The sequence below is a fragment of the Leopardus geoffroyi genome, chromosome A2, assembly GCF_018350155.1.
Source record: "Leopardus geoffroyi isolate Oge1 chromosome A2, O.geoffroyi_Oge1_pat1.0, whole genome shotgun sequence".
NCBI lineage: Eukaryota > Metazoa > Chordata > Mammalia > Carnivora > Felidae > Leopardus > Leopardus geoffroyi.
Window position 1 is genome coordinate 92,335,747 of NC_059331.1, and position 26,861 is coordinate 92,362,607.

At 37.6% G+C, this 26,861-nt stretch overlaps 1 protein-coding gene across 35 annotated transcripts in view; it reads left to right on the forward strand.

The window, feature by feature from the left end:
• ADAM22 (ADAM metallopeptidase domain 22) overlaps positions 1 to 26,861 on the forward strand; it is a 241,527-nt gene that overhangs the window by 203,460 nt on the left and 11,206 nt on the right. For 4 of the 35 annotated variants that reach the window (XM_045494713.1, XM_045494717.1, XM_045494715.1 and 1 more), the window contains 8 exons: positions 2,113 to 2,203; positions 6,537 to 6,554; positions 13,833 to 14,027; positions 16,335 to 16,435; positions 16,785 to 16,851; positions 19,087 to 19,197; positions 21,410 to 21,496; positions 22,823 to 22,852. In XM_045494713.1, the coding sequence (XP_045350669.1) occupies positions 2,113 to 2,203; positions 6,537 to 6,554; positions 13,833 to 14,027; positions 16,335 to 16,435; positions 16,785 to 16,851; positions 19,087 to 19,197; positions 21,410 to 21,496; positions 22,823 to 22,852 (700 nt within the window). Of the gene's footprint in view, positions 1 to 2,112; positions 2,204 to 6,536; positions 6,555 to 13,832; positions 14,028 to 16,334; positions 16,436 to 16,784; positions 16,852 to 17,024; positions 17,908 to 19,086; positions 19,198 to 21,409; positions 21,497 to 22,822; positions 22,853 to 26,861 lie in introns of those variants that run through there. The other 31 variants (XM_045494723.1, XM_045494728.1, XM_045494729.1 and 28 more) reach the window with 24 other exon arrangements.

The following is a 26,861-nucleotide window of genomic DNA, read 5'->3' on the forward strand; positions in this document are numbered from 1 at the left end:
TCTGAGCCATCAGCCCAGAGCCCGACGCGGGGCTCGAACTCACGGACCGCGAGATCGTGACCTGGCTGAAGTCGGACGCTTAACCGACTGTGCCACCCAGGTGCCCCTAGAGGTCCCATTTTAAACTATTTTATTATCTTTCATGATTGAGTGTTCTACATACAGAAGTTCTCAAATTCTGAAGTCCATTCACTTCCAAAGGATGAGAAAAAAGAAGTATGTTCATTGTAATCATCCAGACAGGTTAAAATTCTTAGCCAAGATGACTTTAGCAAGGAAAGTGAAAGAATTAAGATTCTGGTATCCTCAGCCTTAGCAATGGTAATGTGGAGCTTCTTTTCAGCAGTTAAAGCAGAGATGTGGCTATTCAGATCCATGGATTTAAGTGACTTGTCAAAAGTCTTACCATTACTTAGAAATAACCAGGCTGGCATCCAAGTTTATTGATCCCTGTTAAAAATCACTGGAAGAAAAGAAAGAGAATACAGACATGCCAGGCCTTACAGTGGGAAAACCCCACTGACCCAGAAGGTCCTCTGCATCCACCCATCTCACAGAGGACCTGGGCAGGGTGGAGTCTGCCAGTTTCCTCAGATGCCCTGCTTCCGAAATGATTTACTGAGGGCTCCCAGACAAGGAGGCTGCCACTTCTGTCATGGGGATTTGCCATCTGCTCTGTTGCACATGATCACTGATGGTTGACATCTAGAAGGATGCTTCATGAGTGCAGCAGACAAAAAGAGATCTGAGCTGCTCTGAGTGAAACAGATCTGGGTGATTGAAATGTGTGGTGTAGATCATTATCAGCAAAACAGCCAGGCCTCTGATCTGTCTTTTCTGCTCTTGGGCTGTCACTTGAGCATTTTGACCAAGGCTTTGACTTACTGGGCCACTCACACCACCATGATCTCCCCTATGGATTACATCTCTGCCTGTCTGACAGCAGGTGGTGACACAACAGTGCCATTATTGAGTCCTGAGAGTCAGCCCAGTCTTGGCCCTCTGCCAGTCTGCTGCAGCCTCACTCTCATGCCTGACCAGCACTGATCTCCTGCTCACTACACTCTATCTTTGGTTTTTCCTTCTCTCGGATGCCAGCCATTGTTACAAAGACTGGGAACTACAAGCCCGGTGCTTGTATTGTCTGTATCACCTGAGCACTGATTGTATAACTCTGTAGACATGTTTTCTCTCTTAAGGAACTTATATATGAGTGACAATGTATCACACGTACAAGTGGGAGCAATAAGAACTTTGCATTAGTTGTCAAGATGGAGTGACATGGGGGCGCCCAGGTGGCTCATTCAGTTAAACATCCGACTCTTGATTTTGGCTCAGGTCATGATCTCACAGTTCATGGGTTTGAGTTCTGCTTTGGGCTCTGCGCTGACAGTGCTTAGAACCTGCTTGGGATTTTCTTTCTCTCTGCCCCTGCCCCACTCATGTTCTCTCTTCTCTCTTCTATGTGCTGTCTCTCTCTCTCAAAATAAATAAACTTGAAAAAAAAAAGATGGAGAGACAAAGACTGTAACATCTCTGGAATTCCTGAGGAAGAGGTCAGAGTAAAAAAGAACATGAATTTCTACAAGTTCTTGTCCAGAGAGTGCTATGGCAATATAGTAGGGTCACCCTTACCCTCCCTTTTTTTCAGTCTTTACTCTTCTTGTAGTTCATTGACCTCATCTTATTTTTGAGAAAATTACATGGAAAATAAAACTGCAAAACGCACTGGGACAAGAATTAAAAGGGAATGTAAGCCAAGAATTATTTTTTAAAAAACAGTTGATGGGGATTGCTAAGTAATGGTTGATTTTTTTATCCTTTTAAAAAACACCCATTTTTTTACTCCACAGTATGTACAAATACCAAATCATTATGCTGTACAACTGAAACCACTACAACAGCGTATCAATTGTAGGTCAAAAAAATTAAATGAAAAAAAATATTCTCTAACATTAAGACTGGTAAAAGAAAACAATACCCACTTTTTAAAACAAATAATTTCGTTAGTGTCATGATTCCAAATATGGAGAATAAAGTTCCTGAAAGAACTTTGTATCAAAATTTCAATTACATACACTTGATCTTCATTGTTTTCTTTTTTCCCTGTAGGTGTTGCTGGTACCAATATCATAATAGGCATAATCGCTGGCACTATCTTGGTGCTGGCCCTCATATTAGGAATAACTGCATGGGGTTATAAGTAAGTGAAATGTCTCAGTATTGTTACTATCAAAATATACTTTAAAACATTTTGTTTAAGTGAATTAAACATCTAGAAAGTTTTGTAGCATTTTCAGTGAAAATCATTCTGGCTGAACATGCAATCAGTGATTATTCTTGGCATGATTAGAGGTAATCATGATTTATTATTCTTGAAAATAGATTTTGAAATAACTGCCTTCTATTCTCAAAGTAAAGAATATTGTTTTATTTATTTTTTTTTTTTAATTTTTTTTTTTTTTTTTTAATTTTTTTTTCAATGTTTATTTATTTTTGGGACAGAGAGAGACAGAGCATGAACGGGGGGGGGGGGCAGAGAGAGAGGGAGACACAGAATCGGAAACAGGCTCCAGGCTCTGAGCCATCAGCCCAGAGCCCGACGCGGGGCTCGAACTCACGGACCGCGAGATCGTGACCTGGCCGAAGTCGGACGCTCAACCGACTGCGCCACCCAGGCGCCCCAAGAATATTGTTTTAAAAACCATGGTGTGAAGTGAAATCAATCTAAATCGTGTCTTAAACTAAGGCTGTGTGGATTGGCTCTTTAGTGACACAGGTTCTCTTGACTTAAACCCATATCCAAAAATCTAGGCAAGATAGTTATGTAGGGAGCATAGTGCTTTACTAACCACCCCAGTGATAACATCAATATTGACAAGAACCAGCAGCAGCACATCTGTTGGCTGCATACTTGGTATGGCCTTGCATCCTGCTAAGGACAAAACCTCTTTATCTTCATAGGCAGTATGAAGGAGATACTATTATTTGTTAATATTGGGTTTTTGTGTGGGAAGAAAATACTGTTCAGAGATTATTTGTTCAAATTAAAATTCAGCTTTAAGTTACAACTTTTACAATCTAATTCCTTTTTTAATGTTTATTGTTGAGAGAGAGCATGAGTGGGGAGGGGCATAGAGAGAGGGAGACACAGAATCTGAAGCAGGCTTCAGTCTCCACACTGTCAGCGTAGAGCCCAACATGGGGTTTGAACCCACGAATCGTGAGATCATGACCTGAGCTGAAGTCAGATGCTTAACCTACTGAGCCACCCAGGTGCCCCTACAACCTAATTCTTAAGCTTCCAAGTTCAATTTACAAGTTTTTAGTTCTTAAAAATAATTTTTAAAAAGTTATAAATTATATAACTTTTGAATACTGCATCTCCTTGAACATTTAGCTGAGTAAATGACTTCAAAAATTCCAAACTTGTTGTATATTTAGTATGTTCAACTTCCTTTTAAAGTACATCTTATGATGTAAAAAATTTCCTTAGTATTCAAGTAACTTATTTAAATTTAATAAATTGACACTTAAATATGGTGAACCTTAAGTTATGTTTAATATTTCAACTTAAAATCATAGTTCTACTGATCTCTGATGATGATGTCTCAGCACCCCGGGCCAACGGGGCTTCTCCCTTTTGAAGGGCCTGCAATTTTTTCTAGGCATTCTGGCCATTACCGCATTTTAGCACCTTTTCGCCCTCATAGACCAAACTTAGTTCACTGAAAGACTTGGGTATTAGAATAGTTTAGGCTTCCAAATTACCCCAAGACTTTCAGTAGGCTAGGCACTATATAATTATGTGCTATTACTATTATTATTACCTGACATAGTCTTAAACCGGTTGAGTTAAAGGAAATTTCTTTAAAAGCGTACATGGCTGTTGCCCTTTCCGAGGTCAAAACTCTGAAAGAGTTTCTTTGATGGAAAACATTTAACTTACTGCCACGATAAAGTTCATATGCTAAAGGCATTAAAATATAGAAGGCATTTGTGGAAGGCTATATTAACAAGCAACCCAGACAGCATAGTATATAGTTCAGCACAGCATAGTAAATACAGCCTAGACCAGTGAAGGAGGGCACAGCACAGTAGGAATGCTTTGCCTTGATTAAATGAGAACCTAGCTCTGTACCGGCTCATACATGCTCACTACCTATGGGCCTTTTTGATGTGCAGGCCATCAGGTATATCACATACTTACATTTGCACGAGCTGATTTCAGCATAACATTAGAAGTTGTAAAATCCCACGTTTGAAAGGAAGGCTTTTCTGTGTATTTGTTGTTTGATCTTGCCTCACACCTCAGGTGAATCAGCCCCATCTTGGAGTAACACTGTTTCCTCAACTTCCCTGATTTAAGACCTATGTGGCAATTGTCATCAGAAGCTTTGCATTCTTGAAGTAGCTCAGGGGTTTCATTGGTCATGTGAAAAGGGAAAAGCAAAATTATTAGTTCTATGGTGTGCAATTTTCTGCCACCTACTGATGCAAATTGGTATTTCATGTTTTTGCAATCTTGGAAAAAAATTACTTTTCAGAAAGTATGAAATCTAAACTTCTCCTATTGCTAATGAAATTACCTTTGCTTTAATAATTAGAATTAAAATACTTATTTCTTTATATCATTTCTTATTTTTATGAAATTCTTTTGAGATTTCACTGTTTTTTTCCGTTTCTGAATATTTGTACTTTGCATATTCACTAAGGAAAAATACCAATCTTATTCATACAACAGTATCCTCTTCATAAATAGTTTGAACATAAATGATGGAAGTTTTAATGCTACTAAACTTATTCAGAATATGTTTAAGAATAGAAAGAGAATGTCTAAGTTTTAATACAGGAATTAAATTCATGAATTTCATATTCTATTTGAAACTCAAAGATGGATGTAGGACGTGAGAATTCATTTCCTCATTAATCCTTCCAATTAAACTTTCTACCCCTTCTCCAAGCCTTGGAGTGAAGGAATGGCAGGAATAGGCAATGAGCAATACTCACTTGGAACTGATAGACCACTCACGTAATCACACTGAGGCAATAAAATTAAAACATACTGAATAGAAAAATTCTGGAGCTTATTCTCTCCCCCACTATCCAGTGGTTTGAAGAATGAAAAATCATAAGTAACAAATTGGAACTTTTACTCTCATGAGCTCATCATTAAACCAAGATACTTGGGGTGCCTAGGTGGCTCAGTCGGCTAAGCATCTGACTTTAGTTCAGGTCATGATCTCACGGTTCATGAGTTCGAGCCCAGCATTGGTCTCTGTGCTGACAGCTCAGAATCTGGAGCCTGCTTTGGATTCTGTGTCTCCCTCTCTCTCTGTTCCTCTCCCACTCATGCTCTGTCTCTCTCTGCTTCCAAAAAATAAGTAAACATTAAAAAATTTTTTTAAAAAAGCCAATATACGTATTGGACTAGATAGGCAGAGGAAGGTGCTACAAATGAAAGCAATATGGAAACATGCTTGATCTAGGAGGAAGGAGCCCACTACTCAGTTGCTTGGCCTTTCTAACTTGTCTTCAAAATACTAAAACTTAATTAGGTCATGATAGAAAGTTAAAAATTAACTCTTTTGAGTTCTGGTGTCTTAACTACTATACCATCTAGGACACATTTTTAAGATCATGTGTTTTTTTTTTTTTAATTTTTTTTTCAACGTTTATTTATTTTTGGGACAGAGAGAGACAGAGTATGAACGGGGGAGGGGCAGAGAGAGAGGGAGACACAGAATCGGAAACAGGCTCCAGGCTCTGAGCCATCAGCCCAGAGCCTGACACGGGGCTCGAACTCACGGACCGCGAGATCGTGACCTGGCTGAAGTCGGACGCTTAACCGACTGCGCCACCCAGGCGCCCCAAGATCATGTGTTTTAAAACTCATGTAATTTTGTTTTAGTGAAAAACAGAGACTAAACTTTGAACAAAGTATTTCCAGTGTACAGTTTCAGTAAGTAGTGGTAAATTAGAAGGTCCATAACAGCTGTGAATTAACTCACTCTAATATTTTACATAAATGATGACATAAAATGTTCTAGGGTCCAGTTATGTTCTCCTATTTGAAATTCTTAGGAAGAGCTTTAGTTTGCAGGTATAGATTCCAAAAGGAATGAATTATGATTTTTATTTCTATGGAAGCACAGTTAGTTTATATAAGTAAGTTGAGTAAGATTGACTTTAGAGCATTACTAAATGTTAAATATGGTACAATTGATATTGAGAAGACAGTTATTTTTCTAATAACTGAAGCTTATTTATGCTTTTAAAAATAGTTATTTGAAAATATTGTCACAAATCCATTGGTATCATTTCTAAAGATGAAGTGAGGAGTGTGTGTGTGTGTGTGTGTGTGTGTGTGTGTAAGAGAGAGACTGTATTCCTCATTTTAGTTCTGCAATTCAAAATCCTTTGTAGAGACCTTTCGATGAGTGTTAGAGCTTTTATGTTTAGTGGTCTCTCTGAATGTACTTCCATAGGTAACTAATTCTTTTTTTTCCCCCCCTTTTCTTCTTGTCCATGAAAAGAAATTATCGAGAACAGAGGTATGTGATGAGAATAACCTGAACATATAACTGAAAAGCTTAAATCCTGTTAGCATCCTTGGAATTTATACATGCAGTTATAAATCAGGTTGACTTTGTTTTTGTGTTGAAATGATAAAGCAATCTTGTTTTTCATGACCTTGAAATGATAATTTTAATAATGGTGCTGAGGAATGTATTACTTTAAAATAGACCTATTTAATTTTAATGGTTCTTTCATCCAACAATACTACAGTAATAGCAGTTACTTGTATTACCTTTATAGTAATATATGTGGAATTGAATTTTTTTTCCATCTAAAACAAACTTCCTCTATGTTGAGGAACCACTTGTGTTTACATTAATTAATTGGCTTTTCCTCATCTTTTAAACAAGCTTATTGCCTAGTACTTTATAAAGGAATTTATTTGTTATTTGTTACTGTTGTTATATTAGTAACTTCCATTCATAAATGATAACATTTCTGTGGGCACAGTGTTGGCTTCAGGAGAATGTCCTAGTACTTAATGGGCCTGATTATCTCTGCCTAAGAAAATATTTTTGTACTGATTCGGTAATTGCCTAGGTAAAGAAATGATTTGCATTATTAGACTCTCAGATTGTCTAGTATACTTTTTTTATAAATATAAAAGCCCATAAAGTCAGGTACCCCTATTCATCATAACCTTAAAATCTGTGTTTAGCTAACAGCATAAAAAGAGATACAAAGCATTCATGTAGTTTTATAAAAATGCCTATTTTTTCTAAATCTAAATTAGTCCATATTGAGATATCTCCTTCACTTTTCACATTTAAAAAATTATTGTTCTTAGCTGTTGATACAAAAAATTATTTATTTATAAAAATTTTTAATTTTTATTTATTTTTGAGAGAGAGAGAGAGAGACAGAGCACAAGCAGGGGAGGGGCAGAGACAGAGGGAGACACAGAATCCGAAGAAGGCTCCAGGCTCTGAGCTGTCAGCACAGAGCTGGAAGCAAGGCTCAAATCCCCTGACCACGAGATAGTGACCTAAGCTGAAGTTGGACGCTTAACTTACTGAGCCACCCAGGCGCCCCAATAAAAACATTTAAATATCCTGGAAATAGATGAGCCAGACCAGGTCTTGCACATCACATAGTACTAGTTTTGTGCTCAAGATATCTATGCAGGTTCCTACATAACTCTCCCCACTGTTCCATTAAATGTCAGAGGCAGATTGGAAATAAGTAGTAATAAACGTGATAACACCTTTTCACTCCCCAACCAGATTTCATTTTTTCATTCAGTTTCCTTCCATGTTATAATTTAAAATTCCTAGAAGACTTTAGCCATTTGTATAGTCTCTATAAATGTGCTCACAAGGCAGATCTTGGTCAGTTAGCATAGATAATAGAAAATATTCACCTTGCTCTGGTAACTAACTCATCATTAATGTAAAAGGTAAACCTAAACAAAATTAATTAAGTTTTAAAAACTAGATTTCTTTTTGATATGTTTAAAATTCTAGTGTCTGGAACTACAGGAGAAGAGCTGGAATCATTTAAACTTTCTATTGGGTAGAATTTGATCAGTCACATTGAAATCTAAGTTTGGTGGATTTCTCTAATGAAAAATAAAATTAGACTAATAAGATCAAATATTGATGACCCAGCCTCATTTCCATAGTAGCTAAGACTCTAAAGTAATTTAATATTGCTAGCTATATAAGATAGAAAGTAAAATGTCACTACTGTGTAACATAAGCAAACCTACACCAGTGCTCCAAGACACATTCTCACCAAGAGTATTATCCAGAATTAGGGATTGCCCACGGTACAAAAAATTATTCATAGGCAAAACTGTGTACCAGTTTCTTATTCTATCTCAATATATGCTTAGGCACAGTTAACATTTTTACATTAAGAATTTTCGTTATGTGTCTGATAAAATTTCATGCCTCCTGGTATTACTGAGTCATCATTTTGTCGATCTGGTTACTTTTTTGGAATCTAGTTCATTATTTTGAGAGCTGTCACATCTTCGACAGATATTTATTTTATGTATTTTGATATGTTTCATCACAAACTTTATTTATTTATTTTTGCCCTGTCCATTGCTAATGAATCTTAGGCCTTGTATAATAATCCTCAAAGTGGAGAAGTAGCAAACAGTGGACTTTAGATCAGCAAGTCGTAAATGTATAAATATCTTCTGAAGGACTTTCCTTTTTAAGAATATTTGTCAATGGTTACAGAGCAGGTGGTAAGGTGAATGGAACAAAGCATGTATTAAGAAATTTATACTCTCATAAAAATATTGTCAGGGATTCAAATAAAGATGTGTCCAGTTCTAAAAGATGCCAGGAAATAGGAATAAGAATTTTGAGTCATCCTTGCCTTTAAGGTGGGTTTTCCTCTGAGGTTCCATGGTGAGCGGACCAATTGGCAAGAAATCAGAAATCCACTTGCTAGGATGTGGTCTTGGGAAATCACTTAAACTTTCCACAACTTTAAAACCAGATAAAGTTCTTTGTAATCTATAAAGCATTATCGCAAGGGAAGTTATTAGTATGTGGTCTCTGAAGGCTTTGTGTTTTTCTGATCTTCAAATAAAGGAGGTGGATGTGGTTATTCTCAAAGAGAAAGGCAGCATTCATGGATATGAATGATACCCACACATACTGGTTGACCTGGTATAGGTATTCGCGAACATAAAGGTTTGCTTTGACACTAAATGCAAGACCATATTAAATATGTAGCTAGTTATCAGATTCCTACTAATGATATAATGGCTCAGAAATGCCATTGGGCATAACTTTCAAATTTTTGGAGAGGTCAGGCAAGTACTTCTGTGAAGGAGCTTGATAACTTGGCATGATAGGTTTAATAGCAGGTCTAGCAAAAAGATGTGAAGCAAACCCATTGTTTTCTTTTTGTTTACAAACTGCTTAATAAAAAATAGAACCCTATTCTGGGGCACAGTAGAGGCAGAACCCAATACATGAATGATATTACTTTAAATCTGCTAATGTTACCTTGTGAAGGGTAGAACCATGTAACCTAGGAGCCACCGAGAGTTCTTACACATCATGTGGTTGGATAGATGGCTATTGATCTTTTTCTTTAAAATCTTCAGGGAAGAAGACTTCCATAATATTTTCAGTTGATGCTATCACTTACATTTTTAGCATAATTGCTTTAGGATTTAGCTGCTGTATACTTTTTTTTTTTTTAGGTTTTATTTTTAAGCAATCTCTACACCCAGCGGGGGACTTGAACTCATAACCCCGAGATCAAGAGTCTCAAGCTTCACTAACTGAGCCAACTAGGTGCCCCAGCATCTGTATACTTTGTAACAAGAATTACAAGTTTGAGCTTTAGTTTTCAGATAGGTTTGCAAAGAGCAATAGAATAAGAAAACATTAATCTGAACTTGGATTTATGAGACATCCATAGTGAGCTGAAATATTTTCTTCCTTTGTCTGAAATGAACACACATCATTATAATTAATGTGAAATAGAATAAATAACTAGATCATATCTTCCTGATCTATTCCTTAAGCAGAAACCCCTTTCCCCACTTTTCTCTCTCATTCTTTTTAACCAGTTTATTTTCTGCTTGTGAACCACCCTCCCTCATTTTTTTCAAACCTATCTTAATTTGTTTTTACATTATTATTATTACTATTACTATTATTATTTCGGTAACATTCATGCATCTGTCAATGTGACTTGGTACACATTACACAATATTTCTTAAAACAGTAAAGTAACAATTCCAGTATCAGACAACCCAGGTACCAACAAAACATTGGAGAAATGCCTCCTTCAGCATGAAGGTTAAGACTTATTTTTTCTCATTGTATTCTCATTTTGAGTCTGTGTAAGGATTATTAAATTAAATATTATGGTTCAATGGACCCTTTAAAGAAATACCAGATTTCCCTCACAAGAGGGTTCCTTCTTGAGGAAAAAGAATTTAGTTAAATAAACTTGTATTTTCTTTTGGTCATTATTTATAAAAATTCATGCGCATGTCTACAATATTTGCATATAATGTGGGAAACATGAGATAATGTTCCCATTACAAAACGTGGCACTGGTCAGGCCACCTAATGTAGTAATCACTTCTTGATTCAAAATTCCATGAAATGAGCAAAATTTAAGAAGCAAGTCACAAAGACTAGAAAAATAAATTCAGTTAAAAATTTTTAAAGAATCATTTAGCTGGTCACTTATGATCTTATGTAACAAATGATGAAATATTATTTCATTGATCATGGGGACCTGATACTCTCTATCTTCACTAAAGTTTAAGCAAGAAGAAATCAGTTTGTTATCATCTGTAATGGATATTGATGAAGGATAAATTTCTGGACAGTGAAGAATGTTAAATATTATTCTTAAGAGATTTAACAAAATTCTTAATTTATAATTAACATTTTCATTCATTTAATATGTGAAGAAAGTTACATGCATTCCTTATGGAATTGTAAGGAGAATGCAGAGTAGCGTCTATATTTTGGAGTCTTCCTAATAGAGGTAGGTAAGAATCTAATCTGCCCATCACGATAAAAACAAGGCCATGCCCCAGAAGTTCATTGTACTTGAACTTCCTTCCAGCCCCTTGACTGAAGCCCACAGTTTATGATATATTTGGCATTTAGGAGTTTTGTGCGTTGTGTGATAGATGACCATGCACTGCAGAGGAATTATGTTGAAGGAGTGGTAAAATGTGCAGAGTTAAAACAACAACAACAAACCAACAACAAATCTAAGCCCATCCATCATGAGAGGCAGTCCATTTAAGCCTGCATGATCAGCTAAGTGAGCCCTGGGTAAATGCACAAATGCTAGAACCATGTAAAGAGAAGGTAATTTAGGGGATAGATTAATGGGAAAATTCAAGTGGATTTGGAGCTTGTCTTTTTTTAATTTGTAGTGAGTTACATCTCATCAACTTATACAGATGATCATTAAAGGTAATAACGATGAAAAGGATTTAACCATAAGGATTATTATTGGAAATGTGATATTGATGGATGTTCCTTGGCATTCTTTTATAATATTAATATCCAAAAGGAAAGTTTCCTCCCTGAGACGACATACAGAGCTCTGCTTTTATTGAGATCATTTTTTTTGAGCATTGATAGAATATTTTACTCATAGGAGGCAAGGCAGAAAATGTGATTCCAGAGATTAAAGATCTCTTGAATAAGAATATATATCATTTGTCCTGTATTACTATATTTTTATAATTTTTTAATGTTTATTTTTGGGAGAGAAAGAGCGTGCACATGAGTAGGGGAAGGGCAGAGAGAGGGAGACACAGAATCCAAAGCAGGCTCCAGGCTTTGAGCTGTCAACACAGGTCTTGATGCAAAGCTTGAACTCACAAGGAGGTTCCAGGCTCTGAGCTGTCAGCACAAAGCCCAACATAAGATCATGACCTGAGCCAAAGTTGGATGCTTAAGTGGCTGAGCCACCCAGCCACCCTTGTCTTATTAACACTATGAATATGGGGAAATTGTCTTATTTCTTATAAAAAATTAATGTTTCGTAATATACTGGGAAAAACAAAAAAGGTTATAATTATGAGCTGAAGTCACGTAAGGGGTTAAAAATATTTTGAAGGAATATGTGTCACAGAGTTATAGGTAAAATTAGTCTTACATACAAATTTAATGAGAAATTTGACTTTCTTTGAAGGGGAGGATCACATAAATTATTATATGTGCTTTGTATGGGTTGAAAATTTAATTTATGGAGGTGTGTGAGTATATAGGATTGAAAAAATATTAGAGAAGTATTCAGTCATTCCGAAGAGCGAATGATCCAGTATTGTAAACATTTTAAACAGAATGGGAATTAGTACAAGCAAGGCAAATATCTGAAAGTAGCATTTTTTAAAAATAGAATTTAGGGGTGCCTGGGTGGGTGGCTCAGTCGGTTGAGCATCCGACTTCGGCTCAGGGCATGATCTTGCGGTCTGTGAGTTCGAGCCCCGTGTCGGGCTCTGTGCTGACAGCTCAGAGTCTGCAGCCTGCTTCCGATTCTGTGTCTCCCTCTCTCTCTGCCCCTCCCCCGCTCATGCTCTGTCTCTCTGTCAAAAATAAACATTAAAAAAATTTTTTTTTGAATAGAAAAAAAAAAAATAAAATAGAATTTAGCATCAGCAAGTAACCAAGGTAAGCATGGTAACTAAGGAAAGACCAAGTAGGAAAAGCAGTTAGTAACTGTGGCCTTCGTTGGATACCTTTTTAAGTATATTCTTTTTAAAATTCTCAATCCAGCACCAGTTTGTGGCACCCCTCACAATGATTCTGAATGGAACTGAATCAAGTTTTGGATGCACATGGCTGTTTGCGGTCCATGCACTGGCCGATGATTGGTTATTGAGATTGAGTGGTCCGTTCTATAGTTTTCTACCCTCCTCCCTTAGGAAAAGTAATAAAAATCTGTTTTAATCGTAGTTAATTCAAAATCAGAGCAAGTGGGGTCAGTAATAGTACAGAGTAAGTAGATCTTCCTTTGTTGTAATCCTTCTATGGTGGAGACAGAGAACTGAGGTCACCCACCAACTCCCTGTAAATATCTTCCTATAGTCTCAACAAGAATTGTTTTCAACCCCTTCTTCCTCTTGCTAAATCATCTTCCTTCACATATTCTCCTGTGCAGTTATAGAATTACATTGTTGATTGATGTTTGAATCTCTTTCAGTTTCTTCATATTCCTCTTAAATGAACAGTGAAACTCCAAATTGAACAGATTAATAAGAATTTACTTGGATTAAATTATAGACATGGCTTAGAAATTAATCTGTTATTTGAAGACCAGTTAAGGTTACATTATATCACATTTAGAAATCATAAATAGTTTATTCATGACAGTAAACAAAAGAAAAACAAAACTATGCCTTATGAGGGGCAGGGACTGTCTGTCCCGACATGTCTCCTTCAGCACCATTTATTTATTTATTTATTTATTTATTTATTTATTTATTTTCAGACAAAGCCGCAGTTAACATCTTGAAGTGTAATAAAGTTACAATGAAAAACCTCATCTTTCCATAGTTTTCCCTTGAAGCAAGGCTTTATTCATCCAGACTGTAAAGACTTAAGCGATTGCATTTCTGACCTTGGCAGTTAGCATGACTTACTTAAACTTGTCACATTTATTAATAATCTTATGTGTTGTTATAGATTTGGTTCATGTAGATCATTACCCCTACCTCTTTTTTTCCTAAAATAATATTTGTATATGTCTGTGTTCATGTGTGTGTCTTGTTTTCTGACTCTGAAATGTTTATTATGCCTTAGACAGTTACCCCAGGGAGATTATGTAAAAAAGCCTGGAGATGGTGACTCTTTTTATAGCGACATTCCTCCCGGAATCAGCACAAACTCAGCATCTAGTTCTAAGAAGAGGTCTGCTTTTCTGTCGCATTTTCAGATTTCTGCCTGTTCCATCACACATTATTCCATTAGTCAGAACATTTCATTATTTTGCAGCAGGTTTGATTACTTCTTCCTTCTTTCTTGAATGTTAACAAATAGTATCCTTTGTTCTTTGATTACTGTGCTTCAAAATGCCATATGCTCAGAACCACTCAAACAAATCAGGCCAGAAATCAAAACAAAACTGAACTAAACGAACAGCAATCCTAAATCTATATAGAAATCGTAGGGTTTTTCAATCTTGCTCTTATACGGCTTGAGAAACTATTCATAGTATGTGATAATATTTTAAATGGTGAGCTTTATGTCATGTTTGGTAGTCAAAGAAAAAGGTTACTGTCATGCTTCCGTAAAGCAGTTGTTAAGTTGGTAAAATAAGTGCTGCGTTGAATATTTAAAAATTTTAAATATACCAAAGCTAAGCTTGCTGTGAAAAAAAAAAAGATCGCTTTTCTGTGAATTGTATATTTGAATATTATGATTTTGCCTTTTATTCCTGGAATGATTATTTCTAGACTTTCTAATTTAGAGCTTGGTTGCCAAATTAATTTAAGTATATTTAAATATATTTGCCTGAGTTTTATAATAGGACAAATGGGGTTAATATATTATTTATATGTTTTAAACTTCGATCTTATATTCTTTATCCAGGATCTTAAGATGTATAAGACCAGTTAAAATTCTGCATGCTTTATAATTGCTTAATAAAATAAACTGGTAGAAGAAATAAATAGTTGGAATGTTTTAGGAAATTAGACCTCCATTCACATTCAAGAAAGCTAAAATACTCTTGTGGAAAAGTTTCTTTAATATTGTTGGTGTAATATATAGAAAAAAAATTTTTGATAGCCCAGTACATTACTTTGGGCACAGTACTTACTTTGTAGACTGAAGTGGAAATTTCTAGTTTGTTTAGAAGAAATGTGATCTCTTCTGGAATTCTAAATAAGTGAATCATCTGTAAAAATTCTGCAATGGATTTCACTCAGTAAACAATCACAAAGGAGAAAAGAAAGAATCAGTAAATCTGGGAATTCTTCTTTATGTAGAACTATCTTAAGCATGAAGGATTGTTTTTACTCAGATAACATAGCTTAGAGCAAAAGTAAAAATGCTAGTTTTTGCACAAGGAGTACAAATCTATAAGATGCCCCAAATTTTTATTTTTTTAACATATTGGGAATTTTTTTGGCTAAGAGAGTAAGATCTAAATTCTGCCTGTATATAAATATTTTCTTGGTCACATATTTAATTTTAAATTAAATAAGATGGTAAATAAGCAGAGAAATCAATGTATTCCAGTGGAATTTCTGTTGTCCTTCTGTACAAAATAAGATTCATTCTATAATTAGCAAATTTACATTGCAAAAATCCTAATTTGGGGAATTAATATGTAATAATTGTGCTGAGTTTCATTTATTTTCATTCATCTGTAGAAGATTCCTTTTAAAATAGACGTTTATTAGTGATTAACTGGAATGACATATGGAAAATATTTTAAGCATAGTGCTATTTTCTAATATATCTCAAGAAGAACTTAAAATATTGACTTGAATAATTCCCAGATTTTAGAAAAATGGGTAATGACTTTTAAGCATTTAAAAATGGTGTCAAATTATGTAACTCTTCCTAAGTATATATAGTTTGTCAAAATACTTTTCTTATGTGGTAGGTGTATGAATTTTGCTTCTGTAGACAGTTTATTTAAGATGGCAGGACACAGATAGCACAAGGGCATCATGGTACATGGGCTTTGTGAGAGATACTTCCAGCATAAACATGTGATTTAGTTCAGTTATTGGATAGGTAACTAACAGCACTACATTTTGAGGTGGCCGTATTTGTGGGGAAAATGCCAATTCTCAGAAAATAGTTTTATTGTTTAAAAAAACCTGAATGTTACTTTGGTAAAGGTTGACTAGGTTCAGTTGAACAGATCTTAGTGAAATCTCTTGGAAGTCCATGTTCTCATAATATTTGAATGAAAACCATTGCTTTACAGTTAAGAAACATCTATAGTGGGACCCCATTATAACTCTTCTGCTCCAGTTGTATAACTGAAATATGTAGTGAATTTGCTCTATGTGGTTGCTGGCAATGTGATTGGCTTGCACTGTGTGCTGATACTTTTCAACTATAAACTATTGTAATGGGGTTCCATTGTATTTGACTTTTCTTACATTGAATGTTGTGTAATTCTGCCTTCTTCATGAAGACTTTCATGTTCTCTTCATTCTTTCATTTCAGATTTTTTTCTTTCTTGATTTATTTAATGCACAGTAGTGCTTAGAGATTTTGCTTACTGATTTTAAAGCATTCACTTGATTGTATTTTTGAACAGTATATATACATTTTCAATTTCAGGTCTAATGGGCTTTCTCATTCTTGGAGTGAAAGGATCCCAGACACAAAACACATTTCAGACATCTGTGAAAATGGACGACCTCGAAGTAACTCTTGGCAAGGTAGAGGGCGGCATTTTGAACAGCTAGTGTGTCTGTTTGCAGAACCCAAATTTTACATTTTGTGGTTCTTGGTTGTAAAGATTTGTTCTTTCCTGTAAGCTCTTTAGCTCTTCTCCCAACAGAGATGAGGGCAGTTATTATGAAAGTCCATGTCTTTTTTTCTTGGTTGAGAAATGATGGGATTCACTAGTACCAGGGCTCTGGACAAACCCAGAAGGCTGTATGTGCTATACAGCCCTGTGTTCTGGGTGGGACTGGCTGGGAATATTACCACTTGAAATACTGTGTGATTAAACATATGGCAGTTGTTCATTTATATGCGAATCTATCCGTAAACCATCTTTTTCAGGTAACCTGGGAGGCAACAGAAAGAAAATCAGAGGCAAAAGATTTAGACCTCGGTCTAATTCAACTGAGTAAGTCTACACCTCTAATGGAAAAAGGCATTCCAAGGTCCTATGCAATTAGTGTGAAAAGTTAATTAACGAGATCATCAAAGAACTGTAAACCATGCCTCTGGTCTTGGTTTTGTCTTTTTAATTCCTTTTTGCCGTTTTAAAATTAACCATGGCTTTTCTCTTTTACATAGGCATCTCCGCAACTGTGCCCAAACCAATATTCACTGCTAGCGGGGTTCCCACCCTCGCTGCAGGCTTTTTCCTCCAGTAACCTGCCATTGTGGTGTCTTGGTTCCTTTTGAAGGGAATTTTGATAACATTCCTTTCTTCTCATCACCCGGGGTCCAGCCATTCCAGAGGGGTCACCCTTCCTGTTCCCAGTATTCACACAGCCTAGAAGCATCAGGGGGAAATTCCCACCGTCTGAGCATGATACTGCTCCCAGTGTGAAACCACCGCTCCGAGGGCTTCATGGCTGCAATCTAAGCATTCTCTCAGACTAATGGAATACACTTCCCTTTTAAATCTTCCTTCTGAGGACATTTAAAAGGGCACTTACCCAAAACTTGCTCTTTAACGGAATCATTGTCACTAAGTGCAACACTGTCCGTTTTCAATGATAGCCACACATTTTTTTTAAGTGGGGGGTGGGATCACAAGTTACATTTAAAGTTACTTCTAATGAGGTAAACACCATGCACTGTTTTTGTTTGTTTCTTCACTTAAGAAAGTACAGCAAAAGTAAGCTTCCTCAAACCTGACGTCGAAGAATAAAACACACCCTTGGTATGCTTCTGGAACTTCCTTGCCACCAGGTTTTCATTAACCGTACTTTTTTGACCTACCTAAAGTTTTTTTTTTTTTAACTTATTTCTCACTATAGTGCTAGTTATTGTTTTCAGGATCACTATTGCTTCTTCATGCCTTAATACTTTAAAAATCTGAATAGCAGGTATTTGTTAACTGCTTGTCAGAAACTTATGTTAGCTTTTCCATCATATACCCTGCCTTTTTCAGTCCAGGAATAATAACAGTGCCCTGAAATTTGGACCTTCCTGCTGATGGTATTGTCTTGTAAGTGGCTTGTCAAAGTTTGCTAGAGGACACTTTACCTTAGAAACAAAATATAGGTTTAAGTGATACCATTGCATGGTCCAGAATGGCATCATAGAACTCCATCATAAATAACTAATCTGTTAGAGTTTATCTTTAACATTTCCCAAAGCGCTTGGATGCTTTAGGGCTCATTGTGGATAAACTCTTCTTGGAATGTTGTTTGATTTGTTTTGCATGAGGTCACCTGGTAAGAGCTCCTTAGCTCATCTCAGTTGCTCACAAGAATACAGATAAAACTGTCAGGTGTTCTTCAGAACTTCCTTTGTGTGCTGGTTAGCGTTTTAATGATATTTCCTATAATAAGGTTTTGAAAACTCCCGAGTGGAAATAGATCAACATCATAGTAAAGCTATGTGTTTAGGACCCAAACAGCACTTGATGTTTAGCAAGATTCATACAATATTTGCTAGTGCAGTCACTTATTTTGAAAAATTTTTCTGTAGAATTCCCGCTCATATCATATGATGAAAATTATAATACTAGATAGCCCTTAATAAGTCTCTTGCCTGTGAGATAACGCTATAATATTTAATAAGACATCATAGTGGAATCACCTTTGTGAGAAAAAGTAGTAATGACTCCCTCAGATTTTTCACTTTCTGCATTTGGGTTACATGACTCATATTAATTAAATGGAACCAAGCCTGTGAAGTTTACCACTATTCTCACATACCTTGTTGTATGGGCACTATATACATACATATTTTGTTTTTTCTTAAAAGGAATCCTAATACGTAGCATCTTAGGAATTACATTGACAGTCATTTTTTATACCTTTCCATATTCATTAAATAATCCCTCTTGTTTCTGATACAACAATATAATTTGTGGGACTATAAGAGGAGCAGAATGACCACAGACAAACATACCTTTTTTTATTTTTTAGGTTAAAAGGTATCATCAGGTTCATTATTTCCACATCCCCTTTAGTACCCATCATCCCCAGGGATGATAAAACATCAGGACATGAATTAAAGCATTCACCACAAATGCATACCCTACTAATTAACAACATAAAATGTCCTTGTTTATTGTATTGTTTTGACACTCAACGTTTTTGCATCTTCCTCACTGTTGTACATGCTGTGAAAAGAAGGTTTTGGCTTAGACTTTGTATTATATATTGTGTTTTTACAGGAGGGAGCCCCAAGCACCTGAGCCTGGGCACTCCCTCGCCCAGACAGTCCCATCCCAAGGCATAAGCCCAGGGGGCTCTGACAGCCCCCAGACAGGGAGTCTGGATCACAGGTCAGTCTCCACCTGCCCCTTCATTCTGGGCTGCCACTTAATCTCCCTTCTAGTCCCTTCCTTGGCTGAGAACGGGGTCATTTGATCTCTGACTGACCCCCAATGTCTGCTTGGACATGGTCCTGGTCCAGCCAGCACAAGCTAATTTTCCTCTGCCTTTCCATCCTGGAGAACACAAAGAGCTCTCCTACCCTGTCTAACGCATTTTTTTGCATGTTGCGCTACAAGCCAAGTCAAGCCACATAGGCAGGTTTATAGCGGTTTGATAAACTCTCATCACTTCCACCACCGCCACCTAGAGATGCTAGGAAGCCCACTTTGAAGACACTTTAACGGGCAGATCCCCAGAAGGAACAACCTTTGAGAGCTCTCTTCAGTGACCTCTAGTGAAGTGATCACAGCCTTCTGAGATGCTCCTTGAAATGGAAGAAAAGGTCCATCATGTACAAGCCAAGCCATGTAGCTGTAGGTATCATGGAACAGCCATGGCGTCAGTCCTTTGAGCTTCTAAGATTGTCAGTGAAAGGACCACACGTCTCCTCCTGGAAGCTGCCTGTGGGTGACTCAGTTTGCTGTGTGGCTATGTTTCACCTGATAACAGCTGCATGGGCTTTTTCTACGGTTTTCCCCAGGCCAGAGCATTCACTAGCCTTCATCTGTGGCTGCACTTGCTTTTTGACATTTTCTTTTTGTTCAAAGTCTCGGTGGAAATTTTTATGCAAGTTTTAATTGGCTATCTCTGTGAAAAGTGCAAGTTGGCAATGATTGTGGCTAAAGGCAAAACTAGTGTGAAATTGTTCCTGAGTCAGGGAACACTGTCTTAGCAAAAATGGTCTTACAGCCATAAAAGGCAACCAAAACCTTCTCTTAGGAGGGAACTTCATTGGTTATAGCTAAAAATGAGGGAAAGGACTATGGAAAAAGTAATCCACTTTTGTTTATATGTCTGGAAATGTCATGATTTAAGTCTATTTACAAACTGAAACCAAACATGGTAGAAAGAAGCAAAGTTTAACCCCAAATAGTGTATTTTACCTTTCCCTTGGTTTGTTTCCAAATGACTTGCAAAATTTGATGGAGCTTGCATCTTCGTTATCTATAGTATCTCTAGGAGTTACTTTTGAAATGAGAAAACTCAGTAGAACCTGCAAATGATTCCAACACTGAATTTGTTGAATCTGTATTTATTTTACAAGGGCACATTCTAAAGAGGATGTGTTTTTGCTTGGCTCCCTGAGTAAAAATCAAAGAAAACTCTAGTGGGGGGGGGGCGGGGGGAACCCCCCCAAAAACAAAAACAGACTTGCACTCCCAGTTTTACCACCTTTTTACATTTTCCTTTGCACAGTAATTCTGATGGAGACTTTGCCAGATCCATCATGGAAATGCTAATTAAGGTCATTAGTATCCTCTGGCAGTCACTCAAACAAGTTCATGATCAGACACTCAGAAGGCAACTTCTGAGGTCCATTTGCTAATGGAAACATGAACACTTTAGTCTGGAGTGCATGAAGAAAAGGAAGGAGTTTTGCAGCTACAACTAAAATTGCGGAGCCCAACTTAAAGGTCGTGCAGGCCTGTTTGGACCACACTTAATGTGTTTTGGGGTTCCAGGATCAGAAGAGCAGGGGCCCTGTCTGCTCTTGATAGAGCCGGCTGAGGCACCTATCTTTGTTAACTCCAGCTTAGGATCTGCTGTCTGGAGTGAGACCGTGAGACCAAGGCCTTGTAAAGTCTTTTTTTCATACTGGAAAGAGAACTTTGCTCCTTTTAATTGTTCTTGGGGCATTATATACCCAAACACCAGGTTGGAATTGCAGCCATCTGAATATTCTCAAAAAGCATCGTTATCATTTGAAAACCAAGGAACCAAATGAGAGGTGGCCTGGAAAAAGCCACTTTGGAGGTGGGTGAATGAGATTACTGACAGTACTGATTGGAAGGCCGCTTCTGATCCACTTGGGGAAACCACTGGAAAGATTTTCCCTGCAATGTTGAATACATTCTAGAATGCCTCGAGCCTTGTTGTAGCTGAGTTTATTCTCATGTCATTGTACAGACTGCCTCATAATCACCCAACATCCATCCTGGTTTATTTGCCATAGTCACTTGCATTTGGAGGGTGAAGAACATCCTTGCTAAGCTTGTGCTGTGTATTTTCAGATTTTCTATCTTGTTCTGCTTTCTTTGTTCCTTCCATTGCTTTCTGCAGGTATTTAAACCCATGGTTCAAAAGAGACTATAATGTAGCTAAGTGGGTAGAAGATGTGAATAAAAACACTGAAGGACCATACTTTAGGTATTTTATAAATTAATTTTATATCCTTTTCAAACTCTCCCAGCACATACAAATACTGTAGTGTGACTGGCTCTCTATCTTGTATCTCCCAATACAAGTTCCCATAGGTGGAAAGGGTCCTTGTTTATTTGCTGCCTTTTGATCTCTGTTTCTGGCTTCGTGAGCAAGTCTAGTTTTTTGTTTTTTGTTTCCTTTTCCTGAATGTTTCAAATGAAGCCATTTGAAAGGGTTGCCGTTTAGTGCATGTCCCCATCACCATCTTGAGCTTTTTTAGTAGCTTTATCTTCATTTTATGCTATGTAGTGTTCTGTGGGCATGAAACATACTTTCCACTAATAAAGAAGCACTATTAACCTGAACAATTTAATGTCTAGAATTTAGCAGTTTCATAGTGCATTTTTCCTACTTACTGCCTTAAGAGTGCATAGTGCGTACGAGAAAACTTAAGGGAAAACATGAAAAGAAACTAAATGAAATGTAGTGGAATTTTACTTCGAGTAAAACCAGTGATTTAATGGAACTTAAAATTATCCAGAGAATCTTGACCACAAGAGAGTAGATTGGATGAATTTACGTTTCATTTTCAGTACAACCGTTTGCTCCCAGACAAGGGCAGTGCCGAGAAGTACTTTACAGATTTGCAACAAAACATTCAAGGCACTTTTTATGCTAGTAGAATGCTTGTTGTATAACACTTCAGACAGAGCAGGAAGCAGACTGAAAACATGTTCTTGGTTCACAGAAGAGCAGAGTATCCCTACATTTTAGAAACTCTAGAATTTACTCAATCCACTGTAGCTCAATCTAACGTCAGAGGTCAGAGAGAATTTCCAAGAGCTCTTAATGGCATTTTTTCACTCTTTCTAATACCAAAGTGATTTCCTAGAGGTAAATGTCCAGTTTATATCTGACTACTTTGTGGACAACTAATGTAAAGAAGAAATATGGACTAAATTACGACCTCTTCTGAACACAATTAGCTTTCAGATTACTTTTTGCCATGACTTGGGTCAGCATTTAATAGATATCAAAATATGTACGTGTGTTTAACTCTCAGCACCCATATAAGGTGGACTTTCTCTTCCAGTGTACCATTTAGTTTAGACATGTATAGTTTGAGAAAATGATTAGACCTACTTGCATTTTATTTTGATCCATACATTTGCATATGCCCCAAGGAAAGCATAACCCTGCCTGCTCACAACAATATATCCTGCTTTTATACCCCATCTTTCCCTTCTGCCCTGTTCCTCTGCTTTTACCACTTTCTCACACTGAACCTCATACACATACACTCACATTCAAACATCCCACCCTCACCTGTAGCTCTCAAGATGGCCAGCGTCAGGAAGACAGGTAAGATTATTTTGAATGTTATTTGGAATCTTGGCTCACCTGCAGTCCTATTTCTCCTGTCTATCTTCCTCAGGCTTGTGGGCAGATTGTAATTTGTATCAGCCATGGAACCCAAACAGAATGACTTTGGTCGCATATGGGCTAGGACTTTTATCCCTAAATGGACCTAGCGTCTTTGCAACACTAATTTGTGAAATGGTACCCCGGAAGAGTTGTTTCACCTCCCCTGGGTCAGCTGAGTAGTTGATGTGGCTCCCAGAGAAGAGTTCACATTTCTTAAAATCAGCACCCAGGTCTGCCCAGAAGCTGCATGACTAAACGCAATTTGGATGGGGAAATGCTTTAGCACCCCTGGTTGCACGTGCAAAGCTGCGAGGGCAATTTTAGAGGGTTTCTTTATCTCCTCTTTTAGAATTAGGTGTCACCTCCCACGGTGGATGGCAACATTATGAATTAATTATTAAAGTCCGTATTTGTATTTAAAGGCTAGATAAAATCCAGTGGAGGTTTATAATATAACTCTCATTTTAGGATTAATAAGCATTATGTTGGTAGGACCTGAAAACCAATGCACAATTTTTGTGAAAGTCGTGAATAATCGAAGATGCCCCAGAGCTTTTAGCACAGTGATTCTAACACAACAGAGAGAATTTCATCCACCCTCCGTCCAAGCCAGTCCTTACATAGAGGGCCGAAGTGCATTCACACTTTGGCTTATGCTTTGCCAGCCCTGTGCTTAAGCTTAGATATGCTTCAACAGTCATCAGGTTATTTGGGATTCCCTCTCCTGCCAAAACACCGATGGGGGCAAAGGTCATTTTATTAATCACCCATGTGGTGTGGGCTTTGTGGCATCCTTAATCAAAACGTAGTGGGGACTTTGTGAGTGCTACAATCTGGTCCAAAGTATAGCCCAGCATTTAAAATACTACATCCTCATCACTATGAAGAGAAAAGCACATGCCAAAAAGTTTTGAGTGATGCTAGTGCCTCAGCTGTGCTCCCTTACACAGTTCTGTATCCGACACTGGTTGCTCAAATGGTTGCCAGCATATGCTCACGTCAAGCAGGACAAGAGCATTATCTCCCCATACCTACACCCTGGGGGCAGTTCTGTTGGTGACAGTGCTTTCCAAGCTCTGAGCAGGTATCTTTTCTCTGGAGTATTATGCATTTGATTACTCAGAGTCCCATGATCTTACGGAAAATGCAGTAGCTCTGAAAAGAAACCAGAAATAATTATCCTGTATTGAGTGCCTGCTGTATACCTTTATCTCTTACCACATCATGATATTTGGGCATTCTTACTCCCTTTCTATGGATAGAGGAAACTGAGACACAACAAGTAACTCAGGGTAGCACAGCTAGTTAAGTATAAGAATCAGAATTATCAGCTTGGCTGTGACTCCAAAATCTGTTCCCTTTCCACTTCTCTGTAATTACTTAAGAATAGCAGGGGGTATAGTGACTACTTAAATTCTATCCTAGGACACATTATAAATCCTTCTGGATTATATAAAATTTGCATCTGAACAAAGACAATTGAGTAAGGGTGGACCCGTGTCCCTCATACATGACTGGTGTGGTTTCAGCCATTCCTGGGGGGCAGAACTGAGCTCAGCGTGGCCTTACAGACATGTCTACGAAAGGCAAGCCCAGCAAGTCTCCTGTGGCCCCAAGATAGACCACAATCCATGGGCACACAGGCACACATTCATTGTTTAGCCTTAAATGGCACCCATTAAGGTTATTATGGTTTTTTAAAATGCTGTAATGATAATCATTAACATTTGTTCAAAGATTACTTTCTAAGTGAATGAGCTGGGCCAGTGCCTGGTTTTCAGTAAATGCCAGATTGGAACTACCAGGCAAGTAGCCAGGGTCAGAAAAGACCGTGGAGGCAGAAATCTCTCTTTAGACATTTGTTACAAAATTTTAGTTTGCTTTTATTTCCCTAAGCTGATTTACCCCACCTTGTTCTCTGCTCTTATTCTGACTCCTGTTCTGGTGCCGAATAACCCCTCAAAATAATATGCTGTCACACACCACCCAACCTCCAGGACATGATGCCCCTGGCCCCTACTAAAACCATCCTGCTTGGCTTTTCTTCCCCTTAGGGTCAGTCCAAAGTGTCAGCTAGCTGGCGTATTCACGTGAGAGGAAGTATACATGCAATCTCTTGGGGGATCTGGAGAATATCTTCTGTTTTGTTTTCACTCACCATTGGCTTTGGCCATGGAAAAATATTTGGAGGAAATATTCCAGCACCCCTCATTGGGATGGCCTGGTATGTGTGTAGAGCTGGTCATTTGGACTCATGGCCAAGTGAATGACTGGCATGACTGTGAAGCTATAAGCTAACAGCTCATGCTATGGACACATCCACACTGTAGCAAGTTAAGAAGAGGACTCATTTTGCATGTTCCCCTAAAGTAAACAAGATTTATTTCTTTGTGTACCTGACTAGCTTTCCCGAACTTGGGTTTCTTACCAGTAGTGATTAGGCTAAAAATCTGAACCCAGGTTAACATCCCTTGTTTTAGAAATATGTATTTAAATATCTAAATACAAAAACTTATCCTCATTCTACACACACTGAATATGTTTCTTCAAGGTCATAGTCATATTGGCAGTGTTTTCTTAAAATTAAAAACATCCTTAATTTCTGCATTAGAAAAAAAAAATGCAGTAGTAATACACTGCCTTAATAGTCTTTCGAAGGATTTGAAGTACTTGTATTCTTAGTTTTACCCATCTGCTCTGTAGTGGGGAGCATCAGCACAAGAGAAGTCAAATATCTGTGATATTGTGACTATTCACACTGCTAGAACATTAGACCAGTTCACACTGGTCCTGGACATTTCCCAAAACTAGAGGAAGTGTTAGGAGCTACAAATTAAAAGTAAGTTAAAGCAGTATTGATTCTTACAATTGAGCAAGAAGGGTCACTTGAATCTCAGGACTTGTAGGAAAAAGTATTTTCAAACGTCAGCTTGAATTTGGTGTCTATAACATGGAAACTGGTTTGAAGACTACAGGAGAACTAGAGCAAAGCGTAATATATGGATGGGAACCAAAATTTACAACAAGGGGGAAAGAAGAACCCTCTTGATGCCTTTGCATGCAGTGCAGTGGATCTTCCCCTGCCCAGCACCGCCCTGCTGCTGACACTCCCAGGCTGTCAGTCCCCCCCAGCAGGTGAGGTGCCTCCTGCGGCAATAATACCTGTGCTCTGACGTGGCTGTGTAACCACTTCAGCGGTGTGGCTCACAGCCACCAGGCACTGGGAGCTGAGCAGTCATAGATGTGGAGTGGTAACATTTGTGAATGGATAGGTACTGCTGAATCAGCACATCTGTTTCCCTTTGATACGGTGTAAGTGAACAAACTCTCAGCTGTTTTTTTGTTTTTGTTTTTTTGTTTTTTTACTTTGAAGACAAGATAACAGATGTGGGCACTTCCTGTGAGCTCAGCCTAGTCACACATATTACCACTGCACAGGCAGAATACAGAAGAGCAGAATACATCACAACTCATGCGTATCTTTCATACGGAATGTCTTCATGATGGAGATAATACACGTTATCTAAATAGGAAGGGTATTTGTGTTTTGTGTTCGTTTCAGTAAAATTCCAGTCACTAAAGTGTAGCCACCTTATTAGCATGACAAGTACACCCTACATGAGTTAGCAAGATCTACTTCTGTGGCACAAAACCCTCCCTGTCCAGAAATGCTGATTGTAGGGACTGATCAGACCATTTTTGTATGTTCTCATCAGACTCGTTGTTTGGCTGGAACTCTGCACTCCTTACTGCTTGCATGTTTACTAATTTATTATTAAAACCCCTCTATTTGCCTTTGTTCTTTCACAACTAACACACTGGCCTCTGAATGCATGAGTTATGTGTAAACTGGTGTGTGACTTAGCAACTAATAAATGTATCAATTGTATTGTATTTTCAGAACTTAAAAATATAATTGGAATTACTGTACTAAAACACTTTTTAC